Source organism: Cucurbita maxima, unplaced genomic scaffold (assembly GCF_002738345.1).
Source record: "Cucurbita maxima cultivar Rimu unplaced genomic scaffold, Cmax_1.0 Cma_Scf00001, whole genome shotgun sequence".
NCBI classification, from domain to species: domain Eukaryota; kingdom Viridiplantae; phylum Streptophyta; class Magnoliopsida; order Cucurbitales; family Cucurbitaceae; genus Cucurbita; species Cucurbita maxima.
Window position 1 is genome coordinate 7,186,292 of NW_019272017.1, and position 21,757 is coordinate 7,208,048.

The window sequence follows — 21,757 nt, forward strand, 5'->3', positions numbered from 1 at the left end:
AGGCCTCACTCCAATTAAGAGTGTATTCTTAGATTATAAACCCATGACCATTCCCTAAATTAACCGATGTGGGACTTTCATCATCCAACAGTAATCAATCGATCCCTTGCCATTTCATAGTGTTGTTCTTTAAAAATAAAATAAAATAAAATAATATAGAAAATATCTCGAAATTCCTTTCTTTATTTTAAAAATACTTATTAATTTTTTAAAAATTAGAAAAATTCATTTTCTTAACGATCATCGAGGAAAGGATGGCGTGTCGACCAACATATCAACTGAAGAAGGCGAGATGGCCAAAATTGACCGACCGGAGTTCAAGTGAAGTCAACGTTGGCTACCTTATCCTTTCAATTCGGAGAGAGTATAGAAGCATCGCCACCCATCAATTTCAACTAAAAAATGAAAAATCTTGCAAATGTATCAGGGCCAACATGTAGGATACGTGATTAGAGACTAATATTTAAATTATTGTAAAAAAAAAAAAAAAAAAATCTACTTTGAAAATGAAAAATTTTAAAATAATTTTAATTTGCTTAATTTTCTAGCATAAAATAGTTTTGGGTGTCAAATAAATCATATTTAAGCAATACTTTGAGCCATTTTAGATTAAGAATATTTTAATTGCTACAATTTCTGACTAAGCAACACTTTACCAGAAAAACCACTTGCAAATGTCGTAATAATTATGACTTTGACGGCTGAAAATAATAAATAAATAAATAATTTTCATCATTTGTATTTTTTTTTCTTATTTTATATTTTTCCCATATTTTATTTTTAAAAATAATTTTGGTGATTATAATTTATGATAAACTGTCGTGGCACACATTTGAAATTTAAATATATATTTAATTTACCACACAAGTTTAAAACGATTCATTTTCATTTACTATTATATTTGTTATTTTAATAAAATTAAACCATGAAAATAATATACTTGAAGATATTAAATGAAATAAAGTGATAGAAAAGTTGATGGCGCGTGTATATATAATTAATTAAATTTGGAACAAAATAAACGAAAGGGACAAGCGATTATGATTTGAATTTTCCACCAAAGCATCCATTCCACGGCTTGCTTTTGAAGGGAATTTATATTTATTTTTAGAAACCAAAATTCAAATTATGAATTTCCGTCAATCAAATCAACACATTAAAGTTTATTTCACAAAACTTATCGAGCATCTAAATTGTGCCTTAATTCTCACGGCAGTTTTTCTGCAATTATATTATGAAGTAAATTGGTAGAATTTAAATTTATAATTTATAAATTTATTTTTCATCTATTTTTTTAGCTTAATACTATTCTTTTTTATAAAATTATTACTAATTTATTATTCTAAAAAAAAAAATATATATTTTTTAATGTCAATATTGAAAATTTTAATTTCTACTATTCAAGTTTGAAACCAATTATAAAACAATACTCCTTGAAAGCTTTCTTTACTAAAATAAAATAGAAACTGTGTTAGTTATACATCACATCATTTACAGTGTTTTATTTAGATTAACATGACATTAAATAAAGATTTAAATAATAAATCTTTATATGAAATAAATGATAATAATGAGATTATATCATTTATACAGCTGTAAATAGTATCACTCTGTCAACTATTAATTTCAATTAATAGTCTATTTAAAAAAAATTATAGTTCATAAACATTTTAAATGTCAGGCATAATTGCAAGTTTAAAATATACCTCAAATTCTAGAGTGTTTTTATATGAGATTAAATTGTAAATTATAAATTTTAATTTTGAGTTAACTTAACAAATTATTTAATAGCTCCATCAACTTTTAATTTTAATTTTATATCTAACCTTTAATTTTATATTTAATTGGGTATAAAATTAAATTTAACTCTAAAACTTTATGGCACTCAATTCATGAATTCATGGAAAAAAACGCCAAAAATTCAATCATACGTGGTGGCGCTGACGTAACAACACGTGCCGTGTGTTGCACGCGTGTGACGATGGAGACGGCGAGTACCGATAAATTTCAAACGCGGATAAATCAAACCCCTCAATTTGGAGTTTGTACAAAACTTTCCACCGAATCAATAGCGAACCAGCACTTGCGAAATATCACTCTCATTCGTCTCTCGCCCCGTTTTATTTGTTGAGAAAATAAAAAACCAAAATATATTTGTTCAATAATTTCCTCACTCCCTATTTGCGAACCCGCCATTCTTCCATTCACGAAAGGAACCACCGCTTGTTTTCGTTGACTCCGCCAAAATCCCAAACTGCAGTTCGAACAAATCCGAGATCAAACAAAAAACCAAGGGATTTTGTGTTGTCTAAATGCCGTTGAGAGTTTTCCGTCGTTGTTCCGGCGATATGGCGGCGGTGTGAGATCTCACCGTCGACGGAGAGGTCCCTTTGACTCATCTCGAGATGGGTTCGAGTCCAATTGGGGCTGGTGGAAGTGGAGCGGCGAATAATTCCGTTATGGGCAGTGGTGCTTCGGGTAAAGGTGGCGGCGTAGTTGGCGGCGGCGCCAATGGTTCCACTAGCAGCTGCGGTTGTGGATGGAAGTGGCAACAGAGACACCTCAGACTGGTCTCTTCAGGGTCCGTCTTCTTCTTCGGATGCTTCGTTTTGTTTGGATCGGTTGCTACACTTTACGCTTGGTTAACTTTTACCCCTCAGTATGTTCGTACGATCAGCGGCGTTTCATCGCTTGGATGTCAAGAAGACAGTGAGGGTTCTTGGTCTATTGGGGTATTTTACGGCGATTCTCCTTTCTCTCTTAAACCCATCGAAATTGTGAGTTCATCTCAACAATCATCCAATTCTTCATGTTCTTCCTTTTTTTTTTGGATTATTTTGTGTATTTTCCTTTGTTTTCTAAGAGTTTCTATGCATGTCTTGATGTGAAATGGTTATTTTATTGCTTCTTATTGTTGAACACTCTTGGAATTTCTGCATATCAGAGATTCTTGATTATCCTTTCGATTTTAGCTAAGCGAGGTTTTAATTGAGTGCAGGTTAATGTATGGAGGAACGAAAGTGCTGCCTGGCCAGTTGCTAATCCTGTTATCACTTGTGCTTCAGTTTCTAATGCTGGCTTTCCTAGTAATTTTGTTGCTGACCCATTTCTGTTTGTTCAGGTAACTCTTCATTGCCTTTTTTGGCGGCTGAAGAATTAAAACCTTCTTTATGCTGCAACTTTTTGTTGTGATTCACGCAATTCTATGGTTATTTGATTGTTCTGCAACTTTAAGATTGTTTCCCCGTAATAGAATGAAGTTCACGATAGCACTTTTATTGGACTTGATTATGTTTTTGAAAAAATAGTTGGTCAGTAAACAACTTCAAACAGCACGTATGAGAAATCGTTGTTGAAATAAAGAGAGGAACGGCCGAATCGGTTTGTACCTTGTTGGCTTATTTGGCTGGTCGGAATTTAGCCATTCCAATACGTCGTAAGTTCGAATCTTGAAATCATTACAGGGTTCAGGATTTAATGTGTGTTGTAGTAGTGGTGATGTTTGTTTGGATTTGATTGCGAAAGAACGAGTGGAACGTGCATTTCTTAGTTCTTTTTTTAATTGTTTTTTGCCCTGTAATCTTAATGATACATACATTACTATAGAATTGATTAGCAGTTCGTTCATGAAGCCGAGTGGGCTTTTAAATTGTTGTGAGACAGTAGATTTGGTTTTTGTCGATAAAATGAAGAATATAGCGCAGAAACCTATTGCGAAACTTCATAACTGTCAGCCTTTTGGTTTTGTCGATATAAGCATAGCTCAATTGGTTGAGACACATGTCTTTAACCAAGAGGTCATGTTTGAATCCCTCGCCTCCACTTATTGTTGAACTCAACAAATAATCAGCCTTTTGGTTTTGGTCCTGTGTTGGTCCGTAATTGTTTGATAAAATTGCACCTTAGAGGTTCTTTCGAGCGGATGGGAAGGCTTACCGTCTTTGAGTGGGTTGTTTAATATTCATAGGTATTCATGGGAATGCTACAAAGTTGTTCAAAGGCCAAATTGAATGCCAGTCCTGGGCATAGCTTTCTGCAGACCAGCCTATGTTATGGAAGTTTCAGAAATCCTCCTGTTTTATTTTCTTAACATTTCGTGTAAGACGATGTAGATGGTAATAAGTTTTTTAAGTATTATAAATAGATGAAATAATGACTTTTATGTATTAAAAAGAGCGTTTTTTTTTTATCAGACAATCTAAGTTTTTAGTCTTATTTCGCTTGTTCGGAGCCCGGAGCCCTTTCTTGTAGTTTGCTCTTTTTTTTTGTGGGCTTTTCTTTTTGTATGTCTGTGTAGTCTTTCATTTATTCTCAACGATAGTCCGGAATGATGATTTAGCTGTGGAATGATAAGTCTTCAATCATGATAAACGAAGTTCCATCGTGTCAAAATAAAAGAGAATCGAGAGACAGAAATATACTATAAAAGTCATAAATGTTATTAGGAAATGACCGTGTGATATCAGTTAGGTCGGGCGACTCTGGATGTAGCTATTATGGCTACTTCTTATTACCGAACTGTTTTCAGTTGGGCTCAAACTTCAGTTCAACATGTTGACCTTTCAGTTGAGAGTTCATATCTTAATTAGTTGAAGCTATGTTCAAGTTGGTTAATGTCCAGTAATATTAGTCCTCGAACTTTGACCCTTATTTCATGTGGTTGCCTTTACACTTCGAAATGTTTTTTTTGAGGATCCTTACACTTTTATAAGTACCTTTTTATTCAAATTTATATATTAGATTGAAAACTATGTATCAGTACATTGCACCTTCTTATGAGCGTGTTTACCCTTTTCACGAACAAATCAATCTTGTCATCAATTATAATGTGTACAACAATGAACATAACCGATGTGCTTAATTATATTGGCAGGGTGATATTATTTACTTATTTTACGAAACCAAGAACTCAGTCTCGTTACAAGGAGATATAGGTGTTGCGAAGAGTGTGGATAATGGAGCAACATGGCAGCTACTAGGTGTTGCTTTGGACGAGAAATGGCATCTCTCTTTTCCATACGTCTTTGAACATCTCGGTGAGGTAAGGGATTTTTTTTTTTTTTTTTTTTTTGGGTGTATAATCATTTCTAAAGATGGTCTTTCTGCCACATATAACCTTGGCTTAAAATGTCAATGTCGAGGTCTCAAGTTTACAGAAATGTGGATGAAGATATCGATAAATTGTTTATGCACTAGATCTACAGTGTCTATTTGATTGAATCGCTTCCAAAAATTTAATAGTTCGTCTATTATTTCTTGCAGATATACATGATGCCGGAAAGCAGTCAGAAAGGGGAAGTTCGACTTTATCGGGCAGTTAATTTTCCTTTGAAGTGGGAACTGGATAGAATTATCCTCAAGAAGCCCCTTGTCGATTCAGTCATCATCAACCACAATGGTATGTACTGGCTTTTCGGGTCAGATCATAGAGGGCTCGGTACCAAAAAAAATGGGCATTTGGCGATATGGTATAGTAACTCGCCCCTTGGTCCTTGGAAGCCTCATAAGAGGAACCCTATCTATAATGTCGATAAAAGCTTTGGTGCTCGTAATGGAGGCAGGCCGTTTGTTCATGAGGGTAGCCTTTATCGATTTGGTCAAGATTGTGGTGAAACTTATGGCAAGAAAGTTCGTGTTTTCAGGATCGACGTTCTTACAACAGATAGATACAAGGAAGTAGAAGTTCCGTTGGGCTTAGTAGAACCTGTCAAGGGTCGTAATGCTTGGAATGGTATTCGCTATCACCATGTTGATGCTCAGCAGCTTAGTTCTGGTAAATGGATTGGGGTGATGGATGGAGATCGAGTACCTTCGGGTGATTCAGTTCTTCGATTACTTCTTGGTTGTGCTTCATTTGCTGTCGTTACTGTTCTTGTTGTGTTACTCGGTGTGTTACTTGGAGCAGTGAACTGTATTGTTCCTCTTAATTGGTGCATTTATACTTCAGGAAAGAGAAGCGACGCAATCTTAACATGGGAAAAGTCGAATTTATTTTCTTCGAAAGTGAGGCGATTTTGCAGCCGAGTGAACAGAGCACCTTCAATCCTTCGAAGTTGGGTAAAATCTAATACTTGCACCGGTAGACTCGTTCTTGCTATTTTATTTGTTTTGGGAGGTGCACTAATGTGTACTGCCGTGAAATATGTATACGGGGGCAATGGTGCCCAAGAAGCTTACCCGCTTAAAAACCACTACTCTCAGTTCACGTTACTCACGATGACTTACGACGCTCGTCTTTGGAATTTGAAAATGTATTTGAAACATTATTCAAGATGCTCATCTGTTCGAGAGATCGTTGTGGTGTGGAACAAGGGAACACCTCCGAAAATGAGTGATTTGGATTCAGTTGTGCCTGTGAGAATCAGAATTGAAGAGAAGAACTCGCTTAATAATCGGTTTAAGTTGGATCCTTTAATAAAAACTCGAGCTGTTTTGGAGCTTGACGATGACATAATGATGACTTGTGACGATGTTGAGCGAGGTTTTAGGGTATGGCGCCAACACCCCGATCGCATTGTCGGCTTCTATCCCCGACTTGTTAATGGAAGTCCGTTGCAATACCGAGCTGAGAAATACGCCCGAACTCATAAAGGATACAATATGATTCTTACAGGGGCAGCTTTCATTGATAGCCAATTAGCTTTCCAAAGGTACTGGAGTGCAGCTGCCAGGCCAGGCAGGGATTTGGTCGAAACGTTCTTTAATTGTGAAGATGTTTTATTGAATTTTCTGTATGCCAATGCAAGCTCATCACAAACAGTAGAATACGTGAGACCCGCTTGGGCTATCGACACGTCAAAGTTCTCTGGTGCCGCTATTAGCAAAAATACGCAAGTTCACTATCAGCTTAGAAGTGACTGTCTCAATAAGTTCTCCGAGTTGTACGGGAATTTGGCAGATCGGAAATGGGGATTCAACAGGCGCAAAGATGGCTGGGATTTGTAACGACCGAAAGAGGTTCTCCCGAGTCGATCTTAGTGAACTTCCAATGTCGAGCGAGACTCCTCCCCCTTGTGAATTTAGTTGGGGAGTTTAGATATCTATAATTTTCAGTCTGTGAGATGTACATTGCTTTGTCGTGGTTTGTTTTTGCCCGTTCCGAAAACCGATTCCCACTTCCCGTGTGCAAGAAAGATGGCTGTTCTTGACTGGCTTTGAGACGTTCGTCAACTCGCCACCCCGATGGCTCGCAGCTTGGGTATTCCATCACCTGTTGTTGTAGCTTCATTTGAAGGATTGTGTTACCTACAAAAAGGTAAAGGGCAAGCAAAGGAAAGCTCTGAATTATCAAAATGGTTTTTAGTAGAAAATTTTAAATTCCACTCTTCTGGGTAGGCATATAGTGAAACTACTGTGTAGCTGTCCAATTAATGAATGTATTGTTTGATTCATCAACCAGCTCTTGATCTCTCTTTTCATACATTATTTTTATTAAACCTTATATCCATTTAGTTTATAGTTTAATCCATTAATTAATGTGTTTAATGTGTGTTTAATGTGATGATTATCTTTTTGATTGATGTTTGATATGTTTGACTGTAAAGTAAAAGTTGGAAATGGGTTGAATGAATAGGGAAAGTGGTGAGATTGATAATTCCATTGCTTTTGAGGTGAGCCCACAGCCCCCAAAACAACTTTACAGTCTATGTGTATATATATAATTCATATATGACTTTACTTTTGGTTTTTCTAAAAGGTCTCGTGACTCATCTCTCAACAAGAAACCGTGACTCACAAAATTTTGAATTATTTTCATATTTTGTCCTCTCGACTTTTTAAACTAAAAGTTTAAGTAGTGAAAATGTCTAATGGGTCGCGTACTCATTTTTTATTTTGTATTTAATAAATTTTTCGCATTTTTTGAAACTTAAAGAAATTTAAAAATTTAGATACTAAATTTATAATTTCAAAATTTGGTATAAACTAAATAAATACTTAAATTAGTTAAGGGACTAAAATTGCAAATCACTATTTTTAAATATAATTTTAATTGAAAGTTCAAATTGATTTATTTTAAATAGTTTAAATTACAACTAAATTTGAAGATTTAGATAAAAATTTACAAAATATATGATATATTTTATGTAATAAATTATTAAAAAAATAAAAAATTTATGTTTAACCCGAACTTTCAATACCATCATGTATATTAGTTTAGTGAATTTCGAAAAAAAAAATTAAATTTATAATTTTTAAGAAAGTTTTTTATATTTTTGTTTTTCAGAAAAAGGTGTAGCCCTCCAAGTTTAGGAGCACGGGGAGAGAGAAACAGAAGGCGGGGGGAAAAAATAGAAGGTTGATCTCTCCATCATCCAATCCCATGTGCTTCAACCTATCTCTCTCTCCTCCTGTCTTCTCTCTAATCCCCACATCTCTCCCCTTTCTCTCTTCCATGAAAATTTCCTTCACCTTCTCTCTCCTCCTCCTCCTCCATTTTCCCCAATTTCATCCTAACGTTCTAGGGTTTTGAATTTTGGTTACAAAGCTAAAAAAGCTGGTTTTCATTCACGGCTTTCCATGTTATTGCATCTCTAAAATCAGGGGATCCTTCCGACTTCCCATTTTCTTTTCCGCCCCTTTCTAAAACCAGAATCTGTTGATAAACAAAAAACGAGGATAAAAAACCAAAAGGATTCTGATCGAACCTCTGCTTTCTCGTTTGTTCTTGTTGTTGCTACTGTTCACCTTCTTGGCTCCGTGCCCAAGAACAGAGCTTGGGTGAGATTAATGTAGGGAAGGGGCTTTGAAGATAGCGATGTTGGCAATGGAGAAGGATTTTGATGCTAAGTTGATGATTCAGGGCAACGGTTCTAATGGCGCCAATGTTCCGAGATCCAAGAGCTTTTCCTTTCGTGCTCCTCAGGAGAATTTTACAATCCAGGATTTTGAATTGGGGAAGATATATGGAGTTGGTTCATATTCCAAGGTATTTCCTCTGGATTTTTTTAATTTTAATTTTTTTTATATAATTATAGTCTTGTATTGTTCTGTTCTGTTCTGTTCATGTGATTCCATTAATGGCATTTTGTTGGTTCTGTGATAATTTGAGTATCGAGGTTAGAATCTGTAGATATTATTAAAGAATGTGATTAAATTTCCTGTACCGATTCTAAATCTTATGAACAAGGATCCATTTTCTTTTATCCAGACTCCTAGGTTATTCCATGTACTCAAGGTCGTGTTAATAAATGGGATTAAAATGGAACTAGGATCCCTTAAATTCATATAAATTGGAGCATTTGTTGTGTTTACCTTCATCCTTTCTCTCCTTTTTTGTCTCGATCTTGCTCGAATGCTACTTGACAAATGAAACTCGACCCGCTCATCAATGGAATCGTTTCATATACTCATTAACGAAATCTATTTCTTCCTAGTAGCATGCACATGTGTTCAAATATATAAAAACAAAACAACCATGTTTGATGACCATTTAGTTTTTAGCTTTCGAAAATTAAGCTTATGAACGCTACTTCTTCCTATTAATTTCTTTGTTTAGTTATCTACGTTTTCGAAGTGCTCAAAAACCAAGCCAAGTTTTGAAAACTACAAAAATTGATTTCAAAAACTTGTTTTTGTTCGTATAGGTAGAAAAGAAATGTTGTAGAAAAAACTAAATAGTTATCAAACGGAGCATTAAGCCAACGGGTAGAACTTTAAATTGAGAATTTTGAAAGATTAAAAATGATTTTAGTATATTTAGCTGATTGCTTTCGTTATAATCATTATCTGTATCTTTTAAATATTCTCACCAGGTTGTAAGGGCGAAGAAGAAGGACACAGGAACTGTATATGCATTGAAGATAATGGACAAAAAATTCATCACCAAAGAAAATAAAACTGCTTATGTGAAGTTGGAAAGAATTGTTCTTGATCAGTTGGATCATCCTGGTGTTGTCAGACTATTTTTTACCTTTCAGGATACTTTTTCTTTGTGTATGTATCGTTTTACCGTTTTTATGTGAACGTTCTTATATTCCATATTGTTTTGTCTGCTTCGTCAAAAAGTTGCTATGCTCTTATTTATTTACACGGTTTTCTGATATCCATCTCGTTTTCTTACTGATACTCATTTCTTGATTTTGATGTCAAGACATGGCATTGGAGTCTTGTGAAGGCGGAGAACTTTTTGATCAGATAACTAGGGTAAGTTGATTAAACGTTTGTTCTTCTCTCGCTCGCAAGGTGATCCCTTGTGAAGTTTATAAATCCCCACAGAATATGTTTTTAAATTATGCTATTTCTTGTGAGTGTAGACATTAAAATTTAGTGAAGTCGTTAATTTGATTAATCTATGCATATTTTTACATTTAGAAGTTCGAGTTTTGCGACTCTGATATTTTGAAGTGTAAAATCAGTTTTTCAAGCTTTGGATGGCTTTGATATTGCGTTTGCATTCTGGAAAAAAGATGTCATATTGTCGGGTTATGGCAAATGTATATGTTTGTTGACATATTCATTTTTTTCGTTCTAAACATCGAGTAATTTTCAACAGAAAGGTCGTCTGTCAGAGGAAGAAGCTCGGTTTTATACGGCCGAAGTGGTCGATGCCCTCGAATACATACACAACATGGGATTGATACACCGAGATATCAAGGTTTTTCTTTTTTTAGATCTCTTATCTGCTGCGTTATTGTGGATCTGTGGCACATAAAAAACTAAATAACTTTTCTTTGCCAGCCTGAAAATTTGCTACTTACTTCTGATGGACATATCAAAATAGCTGATTTTGGCAGTGTAAAGCCGATGGTCGATAGTCGAATTACGGTTCTTCCAAATGCAGCATCGGGTTCGTTTCATTTCATATCGCCGCAAAAAATTATACTTGAATCTTATTCAACGCGTTTTGACATGTATCGCACCAATTTTTACATGTAGATGATAAAGCTTGTACATTTGTGGGCACTGCTGCATATGTTCCTCCAGAAGTCCTTAATTCTTCCCCTGCAACTTTTGGGTAACAAGTTCATCTTACTTACTGCTCATAACGATATTACTTTACACTAATGTTGTTGGAGAAATTATTTGACCAGTAGTCTGGCAGATGGTTTTTGTGAAATTCCATGACAGTTGAATAGGGGAATGAAGCATTCTTATAAAGAATGTGGAAACCCCTTCCTCGCATACACATTTTAAAATGTGAGGCTGACGGAGATACGTAACGGGCTAAACCGGACAATATCTGCTAGCAGTGGACTTGGGCTGTTACAAATGGTATCAGAGCCATACATTGAACGGTGCACCAACGAGGACACTGGATTCCCAAGGGGGGTTTCACATCAGTTGGAGAGAGGAATGAAGCATTCTTTATAGGGGTGTGGAAACCTTTCTCTAGCAGATGGTTTAAAACTGTGGAGTTGACGGCGATACGTAACGAGCCAAAGTGGACAATATTTGCTAGCGATGGGCTTGGGCTGTTACAGTTTTATACAATTGAATGTAGGAGAGAGAAACAAAAAAAAAATCATGGTTTTGCCGTGTAACCAAGGGTTTAGAGAGGGGCAGTCGCTATGTGATGGTCTCATTGAGTAATATTTCCGTCTTTTTGAGTCTTGAAAGTCGGGAGATTTTATTGGTCTTTATGTTCGTGTTCGCTAATTCTATCGGTTCATTTTCGTTTACACTCCATGTAACAAAATGGATTTTTTGGATTTGGAAACAGAAATGACCTTTGGGCTCTCGGGTGCACCGTGTACCAGATGCTGTCGGGGACCTCTCCTTTTAAGGATGCAAGTGAGTGGCTTATTTTCCAAAAAATTGTAGCACGAGATATAAAATTCCCGAGCTATTTTTCGGAGCAAGCCAGGGATCTCATCGACCACCTATTGGTACGTATGCTACAATGCATAATATTTTAGCACTTCCAGACTTGATCAAAATATTTATCTTATGTTCTATGCATGAGTTTGGCCTTAACTCGTCTTCAATCCGTTCCAGGATTTAGATCCGATCAAGAGACCGGGCGCCGGAGCTGAGGGCTATGCATCCCTCAAGAATCATCCCTTCTTTGATGGGGTTGATTGGAAGAACATAAGAACACAAACCCCTCCCAGGCTTGCTTTAGAAGCTTCGGTACTGTTTGCTATCCATATTGTCCTGCATCAGTTATTTGATCCACACGTTCTTGTCAACTACATTATCTCGCTTTTCATTATGTAGACCAATTCAAACGAGACCGACGATGGCACCGAGTCCTCTTGGAATCCTTCACATATTGGTGACAGTACATCGAGACAAAACGATGGGAATGCTGGTTCTGCATCAACTTCCGAAGGATCAAATCATATTACTCGACTTGCATCGATAGACTCCTTCGATTCAAAATGGTATTTGTTTTCTTCGTGACATTTATTATATTATGTTTGCTCGAGAAAGATGTCTTAGATTTGATTTCGTGACGATATACTAGTTAATTTTCATCTTATAACAGGCAACAATTCCTTGATCCTGGAGAATCTGTTCTTATGATCTCAATGGTGAAAAAAATTCAAAAGCTATCAAGCAAAAAGGTTCAGCTCATCCTCACCAACAAACCAAAGTTGATTTATGTTGATCCTTCAAAGCTTATTGTGAAGGGGAATATCATTTGGTCTGACAATCCTAATGATCTCAACATTCAAGTGACCAGTCCTTCAAATTTCAAGATCTGCACAGTATGCCACATGAACTCCATGCCTTCTTTTTCTAAATAACTTTATTAGATCTATCATATTCTGTTGTTTTGTTTCTCAAACTGTTCATTCTTCAGCCAAAAAAGATTGCCTCTTTTGAGGACGCGAAACATCGAGCATGGCAGTGGAAGAAGGCGATCGAGGGGCTTCAGAATCGGTGAATCGTTTGTGTTCGGTGACGCATTCTTTGGAAGAGTTTATTTTAAAGAGTAAAAAAAAAAAAAAAAAAAAAAAAAAAAAAAAAAAAAAAAAAAAAAAAAAAAAAAAAAAAAAAAAAAAAAAAAAAAAANNNAAAAAAAAAAAAAAAAAAAAAAAAAAAAAAAAAAAAAAAAAAAAAAAAGAACAGTGAGGTTCATCAAGAACTTCAAATTTCTAGGATTATTTATTTAGTGGAAGAAAATATGAGGTAATCCCACCCACCCTGCATCAACCCCAAAAGAAGAAAGCTGGAAGGGAAAGAAGAAGAAAGAGATGATGATATTCTTATATCTTTGGAGTCTTTATAATATGTCCTGCAATTAATACATGTATTCAAGAAACCTATCACTCATCAATGAAATTTACTATTATATGAATCATTTTCCTAAATTTAATGTTTATTTGATCTTTGTATTTTAAAAGAATTCCTTTCATTTTTTCAACTTTGTTATAAAAACTTCGATTAAAATGAAAAACAAAATTAAATTTCTCAGGTACGGATTCTCCACTAGAAATTCGAGGAATTGAGTTAATTCAGAATTTTTTTTCATTTTTTTATATATATTCTTTTTAAAATATTTTTTAAAAAATTAATAGGTAACTTTTCATTTTATAATATATGTATTATTAAGGTATTATATATATATATATATTCTTTAAAAAACAATTTCAAAAAAATTAATAGATAACTTTTAATTTTCAATATAATTAAATGCGTAAAATATTTTGATTTTGTGCATATCTAATAATATATGTATTATTAAGGTTTTTTTTTTTTTTTTTAAATAATGCACAAAGTTTTAGGTATATTTTTATTAATTTAACTTAATATCCGTTCAACACAACTGTTTTTTTACCTATCTCTGTCAATTAGCGGCGGTGTGCTGAAAATGAATAAACCGAACCGAGTCGGTCGGTTCGGATAATCTGTTAAACCAAATCGAACCAATTTCTTAAGTTCCCTAAAAATGCCTCTGGTTCTCTATCTGCGACGGCTCTCTCTTCCTGCTTCCTGCTCTCTGCTTCCCACTTCGCCGGAGCCCTTCACACTTCCACTGCACTAGCTATTCATTGTAATCGCTGCCAAATTTCTCATTGAAAAGGTACTTTTGATGTTCTATATACACATATATATTTATGGCGTTCTGATTCTCTGTGTTTTTTCTGCGAATTTCTTGTCAAGCAAAGTTGGTTTCCTTGTCGTTCTTCATTTCTAGGGCGGATGAAACTGAAGTATCAAATGCCTTGATTAAACACGATAGACTTCCTTTTATCCTTCCTTTTTTTTTTTTTTTTTTTTTTTTTTTTGTTGGACTTGTTTGATGGATCAATATTTTCAAATTGAACTGGTTCCCCCTTTGTCCTTTGGGCTGTGAACAAAAAGGGCTTTGTTTGGGTGGGTAGTNCCTGGAATTTTTTTGAATTGATTCAAGTAAATTTACATACTGAAGTGCGGGAGGTAGAAGAAATTTTGCAAACAACAGAAAAAGAAGTGATACGAATATTCAGTTTCCCATTGCTCTCACAACAGCTAAAAACTTTTAAATGAGTCTCCCAAATACTTGAAAATTGTGATAACCATTTGGGTTTTTAGCTCTTGGTATTTGAAAATTGTGTTTGTTTTCTCATCAGATTCTAACTCTTAGTCAATTTCAGAAACAAAAACAGATTCTTAAAAACAATTTTTGTTTTGTTTTCAAAACCTTATTTGGATTTTAAAAACACCTCCAAGAAGTAGATAGTGAATCAAAGAAAGCCATGGAAATATCATTTATAGGCTTAATTTTCAAAAACTAAATGGTTATCTTAAGCGTTTATGATTGGAAATTTCAATATATTTGCGGTTTTTTCGTTTCTAGATTATGTGTTTTAGTCTTCGATCTTGAGCATTATTTCATTCTTGCCCAATTGATATGTAATTTTGATACCATTTCTTGTAGCAATAACTAAATGAGCTGAGTAGAGGCCATTTATCTGCTAGCATGCTTAAAATGGATGAGTTTTTGAAGACCCAAATCTTCGCAACCCATGCAGTTGCTGCTGCTGGCTCAGTGACACTAAGCACAGTTCTTACTTACCCTCTTGACACTATCAAAACCCTTATCCAGGTTTAATATCTTGCTGCTGTGAATATTTTCTGTCTTGAAAATATATCTATATGAGTTGATGTAATTCTTTGCTCTACAATAGGTTGGTTCTGATCCTTTAGGATCTGGTAAACAGTTGACGACAACTCAGGCTCTACATAGAATTCAATCCTTTTCAGGAAATTCAGGTGATTCTTTAATTTTTCTTGGATTATTATAATACTCTCGACCTCTTGTGTGAGATCCCACATTAGTTAGAGAGGAGAACGAAGCATTCTTTATAAAGGTGTGGAAATCTCTTCCTAACAAACGCGTTTTAAAAACCTTGAAAGGAACCCTGAAAGGGAAAGTCCAAAGAGGACAGTATTTGCAAGCGGTGGGCTTGGACTATTACAAGTATTTGATGGTGTGCCAGCAAGGACGCTAGGTCCCCAAGAGGGGTGGATTGTGAGATCCCACATCGGTTGGAGAGGGGAACGAAACATTCCTTATAAGGGTGTGGAAACCTCTCCCTAGCAAACGCCGTGAGACTGACGGTGATACGTAACAGGCCAAAGCGGACAATATCTTTTAGCGGTGGGTTTGGACTATTATATCTTGGTTGAGATTCGAATCCCCATCATATTGTTGAACTAACTCTATGTCATATGTTGCTTTATTCAACATGGTAATTGTCTGCTTCTCGGAAATGTGTTACTTGGATCATATTGTATAGAGCTTAATTTCTCACTGACTGAAGATTGCAGGTCTGTACAGTGGATTTGGATGGTTGGCCTTTGGGAGACTATTTGGTTTAGGAGCTCGATTTGGAGTATATGAAATTGTGACAGCCTATTATAAAGGTAATCACATATCCTATCTTATTATTTAACGAAATGAGTTTCATTGATAAACAAAATCTGCAAATACGGGAAACTGCGATATTCATTTTTCGTCCCGCTGATTTCAATTTGAATCTACTATCAATAAATTTTGTTTTTGTGATGGTCGTTAGTGCATACTTGGCAGATGGTCGTGAAGATGATTACGTGCATGTGTCCGAGGCTCTTCTGGCTGGACTTATGGCTGGTGCAGCAGAATCATTGATATGCTCGCCATTTGAGCTTGTTAAACTTCGTGCTCAGGTGACCTCTGCTGTTCGATTACCAAGCCGAGTTTCTCTCGTCGGACAAGAAAGAGCTCTTGCACCTTCTATGTCAAGGTTTCTTCATGGCTATACACTGGATCTGAAAGCCTTAAACCATTCAGTTGGTCTTTTATCCACCCTAACAACTAAGCACCAAAATATAAAAGGTGCCTTACAAGAGTATCCATGGATGATGACGGGGTCCGGGAGGCCACCTACAGTTAGCAATGTGCATAGGCCATTAGATATCATATCACTGGAAGGATGGCAGGCATTTTGGAGAGGTCTACGATCTGGGATCGCGAGGGATTCCATCTTCAGCGGCGTATTTTTCTCAACCTGGCAATTTCTGCACCGATCTATGCTAATTTGGAAAAGCATCGAGATGGATCCACCACCCAGGTTCCATGCTTTGATACTAGACCGCCCTTGAAGTTGTGCCTAACTCGTTTCCATTTCAATTTTTCACTTTGAACCGAACAGTTTTTGTGAGACCCCATATCGATTGGAGAGGGAACGAGTGTCAGTGAGGACGTTGTGCCCCGAAGGAGAGTGGATTGTGAGATCCTATATTAGTTGGAGAGGAGAACGAAACATTCTTTATAAGGGTGTAGAAACCTCTCTCTAACAAACGTGTTTTAAAAACTTTGAGGGGAAGTCTGAAAGTGAAAGCCCAAAGAGGACAATATTTGCTAGTTGTGGGCTATGGCCGTTACCGTTTCCAATTGATATCAAGAACACAATTATGGATTTAGACCGCTGTCCATAGTTTAACGATAGCCTATGTATGGTTGTTGAAATCTAGATGTAACTAGTTGATATAATAGTCTGACTATGGTAGCTTCATTTATATTAAAGATTATTGTAAATTGTTATTGTCTCCTTTCATTAGATTGAGATGACGAACAATTTTTCTTGTCAATCTCTTCTTCCAGGTCAAATGATGAAGTAGGCCCACTGTCTCCGTTTTCGGTTAGTCTTGCAGCTGGAGTTTCCGGTGCAGTTGCTGCAGCTGTTTCTCATGGTTTCGATACTGCCAATAGTCGATCACTATGCACTGTGCTGCCCAAGGTACGAAAATCATTCATGGAAAAGTTTGGTGCAGTTAGTGCACTCGATGTCTTAAACTTTCATAAACGTTTCAAAACTATCATTGATGAATAAATCCTTTAGACTTTCGAATGAAATTAGGACCTAAAATGAAAATTTGGACTACTATCCTGCTTTAGGTCCCAATTTCTTTTTGAAATTCTAAAAGATTTATATTTCAAGGGTAGTTTTGAAACGTTTATAATAGTTAAAAGGATAATATTGCAACTTTTAAAATAATAGTTTAGCCTGGATAAAAATCATGATAGTTTTGCCATATGAAAATATCTTCCTCCTTAGTGCAAGATATTTCCTTTTCTCACATCGCTTAGTATTGAGGCATCATCCCTTCAACATTTCTCGACTTGCCTGGAAATGAGTGTTTGATCATGGTTCTTTTGTTGCAGTACGTCGCCATGGAGAGAAAGTTTCTCAAATGGCATCGACCGGGTAATAGATTTGAGAGAACAACGGGGATTCATCCTGCAGATCGGAGTCTCCTGTTTCGTGGCATAGGATTGCGAATGGCTCGTTGTGGTTTAGGGTCATTTTTTATGGTTGGAGGTTACTATTTGATTATTGATCATTTGTTGGAATGATGTATTATTATTTGCATGGATTACTTAGAATGAGTTAGAAAAGGCAGTATTTTCAAGGCCATGGAGAATAAATTTCTTGTTCTATACACAGATTTTGTTGGGCTAATTTGTTACATTTCTGAAGCTCTGTCGTGCATTTTACTATAATTAAATTTCATTAAAAAAATGTTCGTGTATATATATATATATATATTGTTTAAATTAAAAATATTTTAAAAGTAAAAAAAAAATAGGAGAAAATTTTGGAAATAATCCAAAAACAAATTCTATTTATATTATTTAAGTGCTTTGCTTCTTTTTATTTTTATTATTATTATTATTATTTTAGTTCAAAGAATGAGTGAGGTGCTGATGTTTTAACCCATGCTTAAGTTGGAAGGTGTCTTCCACATAATTGTAATCAATTTCGAAATTTTTTAATTACTGTAATTATTACAATAATCATAGTAATTTAAAGAATTTTATTTGAAGCCTAATTCCTTGGCCCACACAGCATTTTGAAGGCTAACTTCTTGGCCGCCGAACATATGGTTTTTAATATTAGTTTTTGCCTTCGTCCTCCCCAGATTTCCATCTTTTCAAAGCCCACCTCGCAATAATGAATCCTCCCAAAGCATATAACTGAAAGGAGATGAAATGAAATGCATGAAAATAATTATTTCTCCTTTTTATAATAATTAAATATATTACCACGTGGCAGCAGGTGATTGGCCCACATCAGCTTGAGAAAAAAAAGAAAAATAGCTCCCCAACCGCCCATTACTCACTCTATGTAAAGAGTTAAATAAAGCTAGAATAAGAATCTACGCACAACTCTCATTCTTTTTATTTTGTACCAATCTAAGCACAAATGGACTCTTATATCATAGATTAAATGAACATTTGTGATAGTAAATACTATTTGAACTTTTAAAAGTTTAAATATTTTTGGTTTAGACATGTAGAGGACCCATATGTGGTTGAATATAAATACAAAATAGTTTAGTTAGCCGTTAAATGCAATTGAAAAAATAGACTAAAAAAAGATGAAAATCAACGGCACATCTTGAAAATGGAGAAGGAATCATACCGACCACCGGATTGCCGGATGCGAAAACTTCCCAGGGCGCTTGCACTCAGCCGCCAACGGCGGAGGAGGAGCCACTTCCGATCCCGGAAGAGTGACGACGTTAGGTTTCTGAGGTGGCATTGGTGAAGGTTCTTCTTCGTTGTCCCCTGATTTGTCCCGATTTCTTGGCCAGAACCAGGCCACTTTAGGGTTTGTAGGAACAATGTCTCTGTACTCAACCATGTCTGGGAAGAAGAAATTTGGTTGGGAGTTGTGAAAATTTGGGCGCAAAGGTTTTGAAAGGTGAGTGTTCCTGTTTTTGAGATGGAAAGTAATACGCCATTTCAAAATTTCACTGCTACGCTCTTTTCCTCTCTTTTTTCAGTTGCTTCTTTCTACCGCCAATACGATGCTTGGCTACCAACTGTTCATACAACGCCAATACGATTCTTTCTACCGCCTAGATTATTGCTTAAATTACTCCAATTTTAAACTAATAATCCTACTCAGAGTGTTGTTAACGAAAAATGATTGAGTTAGATTGTAATTCTATTTTTAGCTTATCTGACCCAACAAAAAAAAAGAGTTAATTCGTAAACCCACCTAACTTAATAAAATCTAATTCAATTCCATCTCTATAGTTCTAATAGTCTAAATTGATGGGATGCTAGGATCCTTTGAACAATTGAGTTATAATTTATATGAATATAAAACAAATGCTTCCATTTACGTATTTATATTTATAGTCGTATCAATTATGAATTTTTTTTAATTATTTAGAAAATTATATTTATCCACCATACATTAAATTAATAATTAAAATATCATAAAGTTGAAGTATCAAATATTTACTACCCACAAAATAGAGTTGTTTATGATAGAATTGGTTTGGATTGTAACACAATTTTCCAATTGATCAGATTCACATAAAAATGTTAACATGCAAATTGAAACATATTTTTAAATTTTAAAAAATTCAACCAAAAAAAATTAACCTATAGAAACCATCTTAACATAACTTTTATGATTTGAACGGAATAGTTTAAGTATGTTTTTGGACAACTTTGAGAAAAAAGAAAAAAAAAATCTCTTAGAATGGTTGGAATGAATCTATCCTTTTCCCAATTTGGAAGAATGTGTTTTGTGGACAAGTATCAAGGGGAAGAAATTTACCCTTTCTTAACAAATAAGCTGCTCTAGAAGGTAAAAAGTTTAAAGGTAAAAAACTTGAATTTCGATTAAAAGGTAAAAAAACTTAAATTTTAAAGCTCCAATCTCCCTTTAGTGGAGTGATAGTAAAATTTTATATAGCAAATTTGAAAAATAAATAACTAAATTTAAAAATAAAAATTTAGGGTAATATAAATATTTTCAATTAAGAGTTAAAAAGTTTGAATACCTCCTCACAAATAAAAGTCCTATGGGATAACATTTTAATGCATACATTTCAGGTGTATAAAACTTATTTAAATGTAAAGATTAATATAATATTGATGATTTTTTTTTTAATTTTAGAGACACTCAGAGGCTTTTCAATAGGTTTTCATCTTATCATTTTTCATTTTTCTCTATTTTCTTTACTTATTATTTTTCATCATTTTTTTTTTTTTACTAGTTTTATAAAAATTTAGGACAATGGAAAGGCGTCTGACTTTGTGGGTTCGAATCCTACTGGGCTGCTCAAGAGCATTTACCTCTTTTTATTTTTTGTCCAGTTTTTAACATTAGTTTTTACAGTTAATTAGGCAATAGTGGGTTCGAATCCCACAGGGTGCAAAAGTTTGTGGGTTCAAATCTCATTAGGCGTGCAAATGTACTTTTCTATTTTTTCCGTTTTTAAACAGTTTTTTTATTACTTTTTAAATATCTAATAGATTTTAATTGTAAGCGCCCATGGCCTAATGGATAAGGCGTCTGACTTCTAATCAGGCGATTGTGGGTTCGAGTCCCACTGGGCGTGTTTTTTTTTATTTTCTATTTTTTGTGCCGTTTTTAGGACTTTTATACCGTTTTTACAGTATTAAGTATTCAATCTCTAGTTTTTACATTAAATAACCTTTAAAATTATTCTTGTTTTAATTCTTTTTTAATTTTTCTATAAAATACAAAAAATAAATGACAATATGTAAGCGCCCATGGCCTAATGGATAAGGCGTCTGACTTCTAATCAGGCGATTGTGGGTTCGAGTCCCACTGGGTGTGTTTTTTTGTGCCGTTTTTAGGACTTTTATACCGTTTTTACAGTATTGAGTATTCAATCTCTAGTTTTTACAAATTAAATAACCTTTAAAATTATTCTTGTTTTAATTCTTTTTTAATTTTTCTATAAAATACAAAAAATAAATGACAATTTGTAAGCGCCCATGGCCTAATGGATAAGGCGTCTGACTTCTAATCAGGCGATTGTGGGTTCAAGTCCCACTGGGTGTGTTTTTTTTTTTTTTCTATTTTTTGTGCCGTTTTTAGGACTTTTATACCGTTTTTACAGTATTGAGTATTCAATCTCTAGTTTTTACAAATTAAATAACCTTTAAAATTATTCTTTTTTAATTTTTCTATAAAATACAAAAAATAAATGACAATATGTAAGCGCCCATGGCCTAATGGATAAGGCGTCTGACTTCTAATCAGGCGACTGTGGGTTCGAATCCCACTGGGCGTGTTTTTTTTTTCTATTTTTTGTGCCGTTTTTAGGACTTATATACCGTTTTTACAGTATTTAGTATTCAATCTTTAGTTTTTACAAATTAAATTAGATTTTTAGGCTATATTTATATTTAGTCTCTAAGTTTCAAGATTCTAATCAAAGTCCCAACATTGAAAAATTTTCAATTTCACTAGATTTATGACACAGCCTTAGAATTTTAAAAATAAATAATATAATAATAACAGTATTCAAAATTAAAGTCAACTTGTGAAAAAAAAATATATTTTATAATTAT

At 34.6% G+C, this 21,757-nt stretch overlaps 4 protein-coding genes and 4 non-coding genes across 10 annotated transcripts; 7 read left to right on the top strand and 1 right to left on the bottom strand.

The window, feature by feature from the left end:
* The first annotated feature begins 2,128 nt into the window (after positions 1-2,128).
* LOC111489337 (glycosyltransferase family protein 64 protein C5-like) lies at positions 2,129-7,084 on the top strand. Its single transcript, XM_023137509.1, has 4 exons — positions 2,129-2,777; positions 2,999-3,121; positions 4,874-5,041; positions 5,263-7,084. Exons 1-4 carry the CDS (start codon positions 2,406-2,408, stop codon positions 6,943-6,945), a joined length of 2,346 nt encoding a protein of 781 aa, XP_022993277.1. The 5' UTR covers positions 2,129-2,405; the 3' UTR covers positions 6,946-7,084.
* Positions 7,085-8,610: 1,526 nt separating this feature from the next.
* LOC111489344 (3-phosphoinositide-dependent protein kinase 1-like) lies at positions 8,611-13,243 on the top strand. 2 transcript variants are annotated; one of them, XM_023137530.1, is made up of 12 exons: positions 8,611-8,926; positions 9,753-9,933; positions 10,091-10,143; positions 10,493-10,594; positions 10,678-10,786; positions 10,876-10,954; positions 11,660-11,825; positions 11,935-12,069; positions 12,157-12,323; positions 12,428-12,650; positions 12,746-12,897; positions 13,055-13,243. In XM_023137530.1, the coding sequence occupies exons 1-11, from the start codon at positions 8,756-8,758 to the stop codon at positions 12,827-12,829; spliced, it is 1,470 nt and encodes a 489-aa protein (XP_022993298.1). In that variant the 5' UTR covers positions 8,611-8,755; the 3' UTR covers positions 12,830-12,897; positions 13,055-13,243. The 2 variants fall into 2 exon arrangements, with proteins under 2 accessions (XP_022993298.1, XP_022993290.1); XM_023137522.1 differs by having other exon boundaries at positions 12,746-12,893.
* A 596-nt stretch (positions 13,244-13,839) lies between these two features.
* On the top strand, positions 13,840-17,894 carry LOC111489353. Of its 2 annotated transcripts, XM_023137544.1 has the most exons (7): positions 13,840-13,969; positions 14,807-14,974; positions 15,057-15,141; positions 15,700-15,795; positions 15,962-16,481; positions 17,015-17,150; positions 17,576-17,894. In XM_023137544.1, the coding sequence occupies exons 2-7, from the start codon at positions 14,849-14,851 to the stop codon at positions 17,765-17,767; spliced, it is 1,155 nt and encodes a 384-aa protein (XP_022993312.1). In that variant the 5' UTR covers positions 13,840-13,969; positions 14,807-14,848; the 3' UTR covers positions 17,768-17,894. The 2 variants fall into 2 exon arrangements, with proteins under 2 accessions (XP_022993312.1, XP_022993319.1); XM_023137551.1 differs by lacking the exons at positions 13,840-13,969; positions 14,807-14,974; positions 15,057-15,141 and adding an exon at positions 15,534-15,620 and having other exon boundaries at positions 15,693-15,795.
* A 233-nt stretch (positions 17,895-18,127) lies between these two features.
* LOC111483672 lies at positions 18,128-19,123 on the bottom strand. Its single transcript, XM_023129928.1, has 2 exons — positions 18,837-19,123; positions 18,128-18,388 (listed from the first exon to the last, which is right to left on the bottom strand). Exons 1-2 carry the CDS (start codon positions 19,056-19,058, stop codon positions 18,308-18,310), a joined length of 303 nt encoding a protein of 100 aa, XP_022985696.1. The 5' UTR covers positions 19,059-19,123; the 3' UTR covers positions 18,128-18,307.
* Positions 19,124-20,702: 1,579 nt separating this feature from the next.
* On the top strand, positions 20,703-20,775 carry TRNAR-UCU. The gene has a single exon. It is a non-coding gene; the product is annotated as a tRNA-Arg (tRNA).
* A 169-nt stretch (positions 20,776-20,944) lies between these two features.
* On the top strand, positions 20,945-21,017 carry TRNAR-UCU. Its single transcript has one exon. It is a non-coding gene; the product is annotated as a tRNA-Arg (tRNA).
* Positions 21,018-21,172: 155 nt separating this feature from the next.
* TRNAR-UCU lies at positions 21,173-21,245 on the top strand. The gene has a single exon. It is a non-coding gene; the product is annotated as a tRNA-Arg (tRNA).
* Positions 21,246-21,404: 159 nt separating this feature from the next.
* Positions 21,405-21,477, top strand: TRNAR-UCU. The gene has a single exon. It is a non-coding gene; the product is annotated as a tRNA-Arg (tRNA).
* The last annotated feature ends 280 nt before the right edge of the window (positions 21,478-21,757 follow it).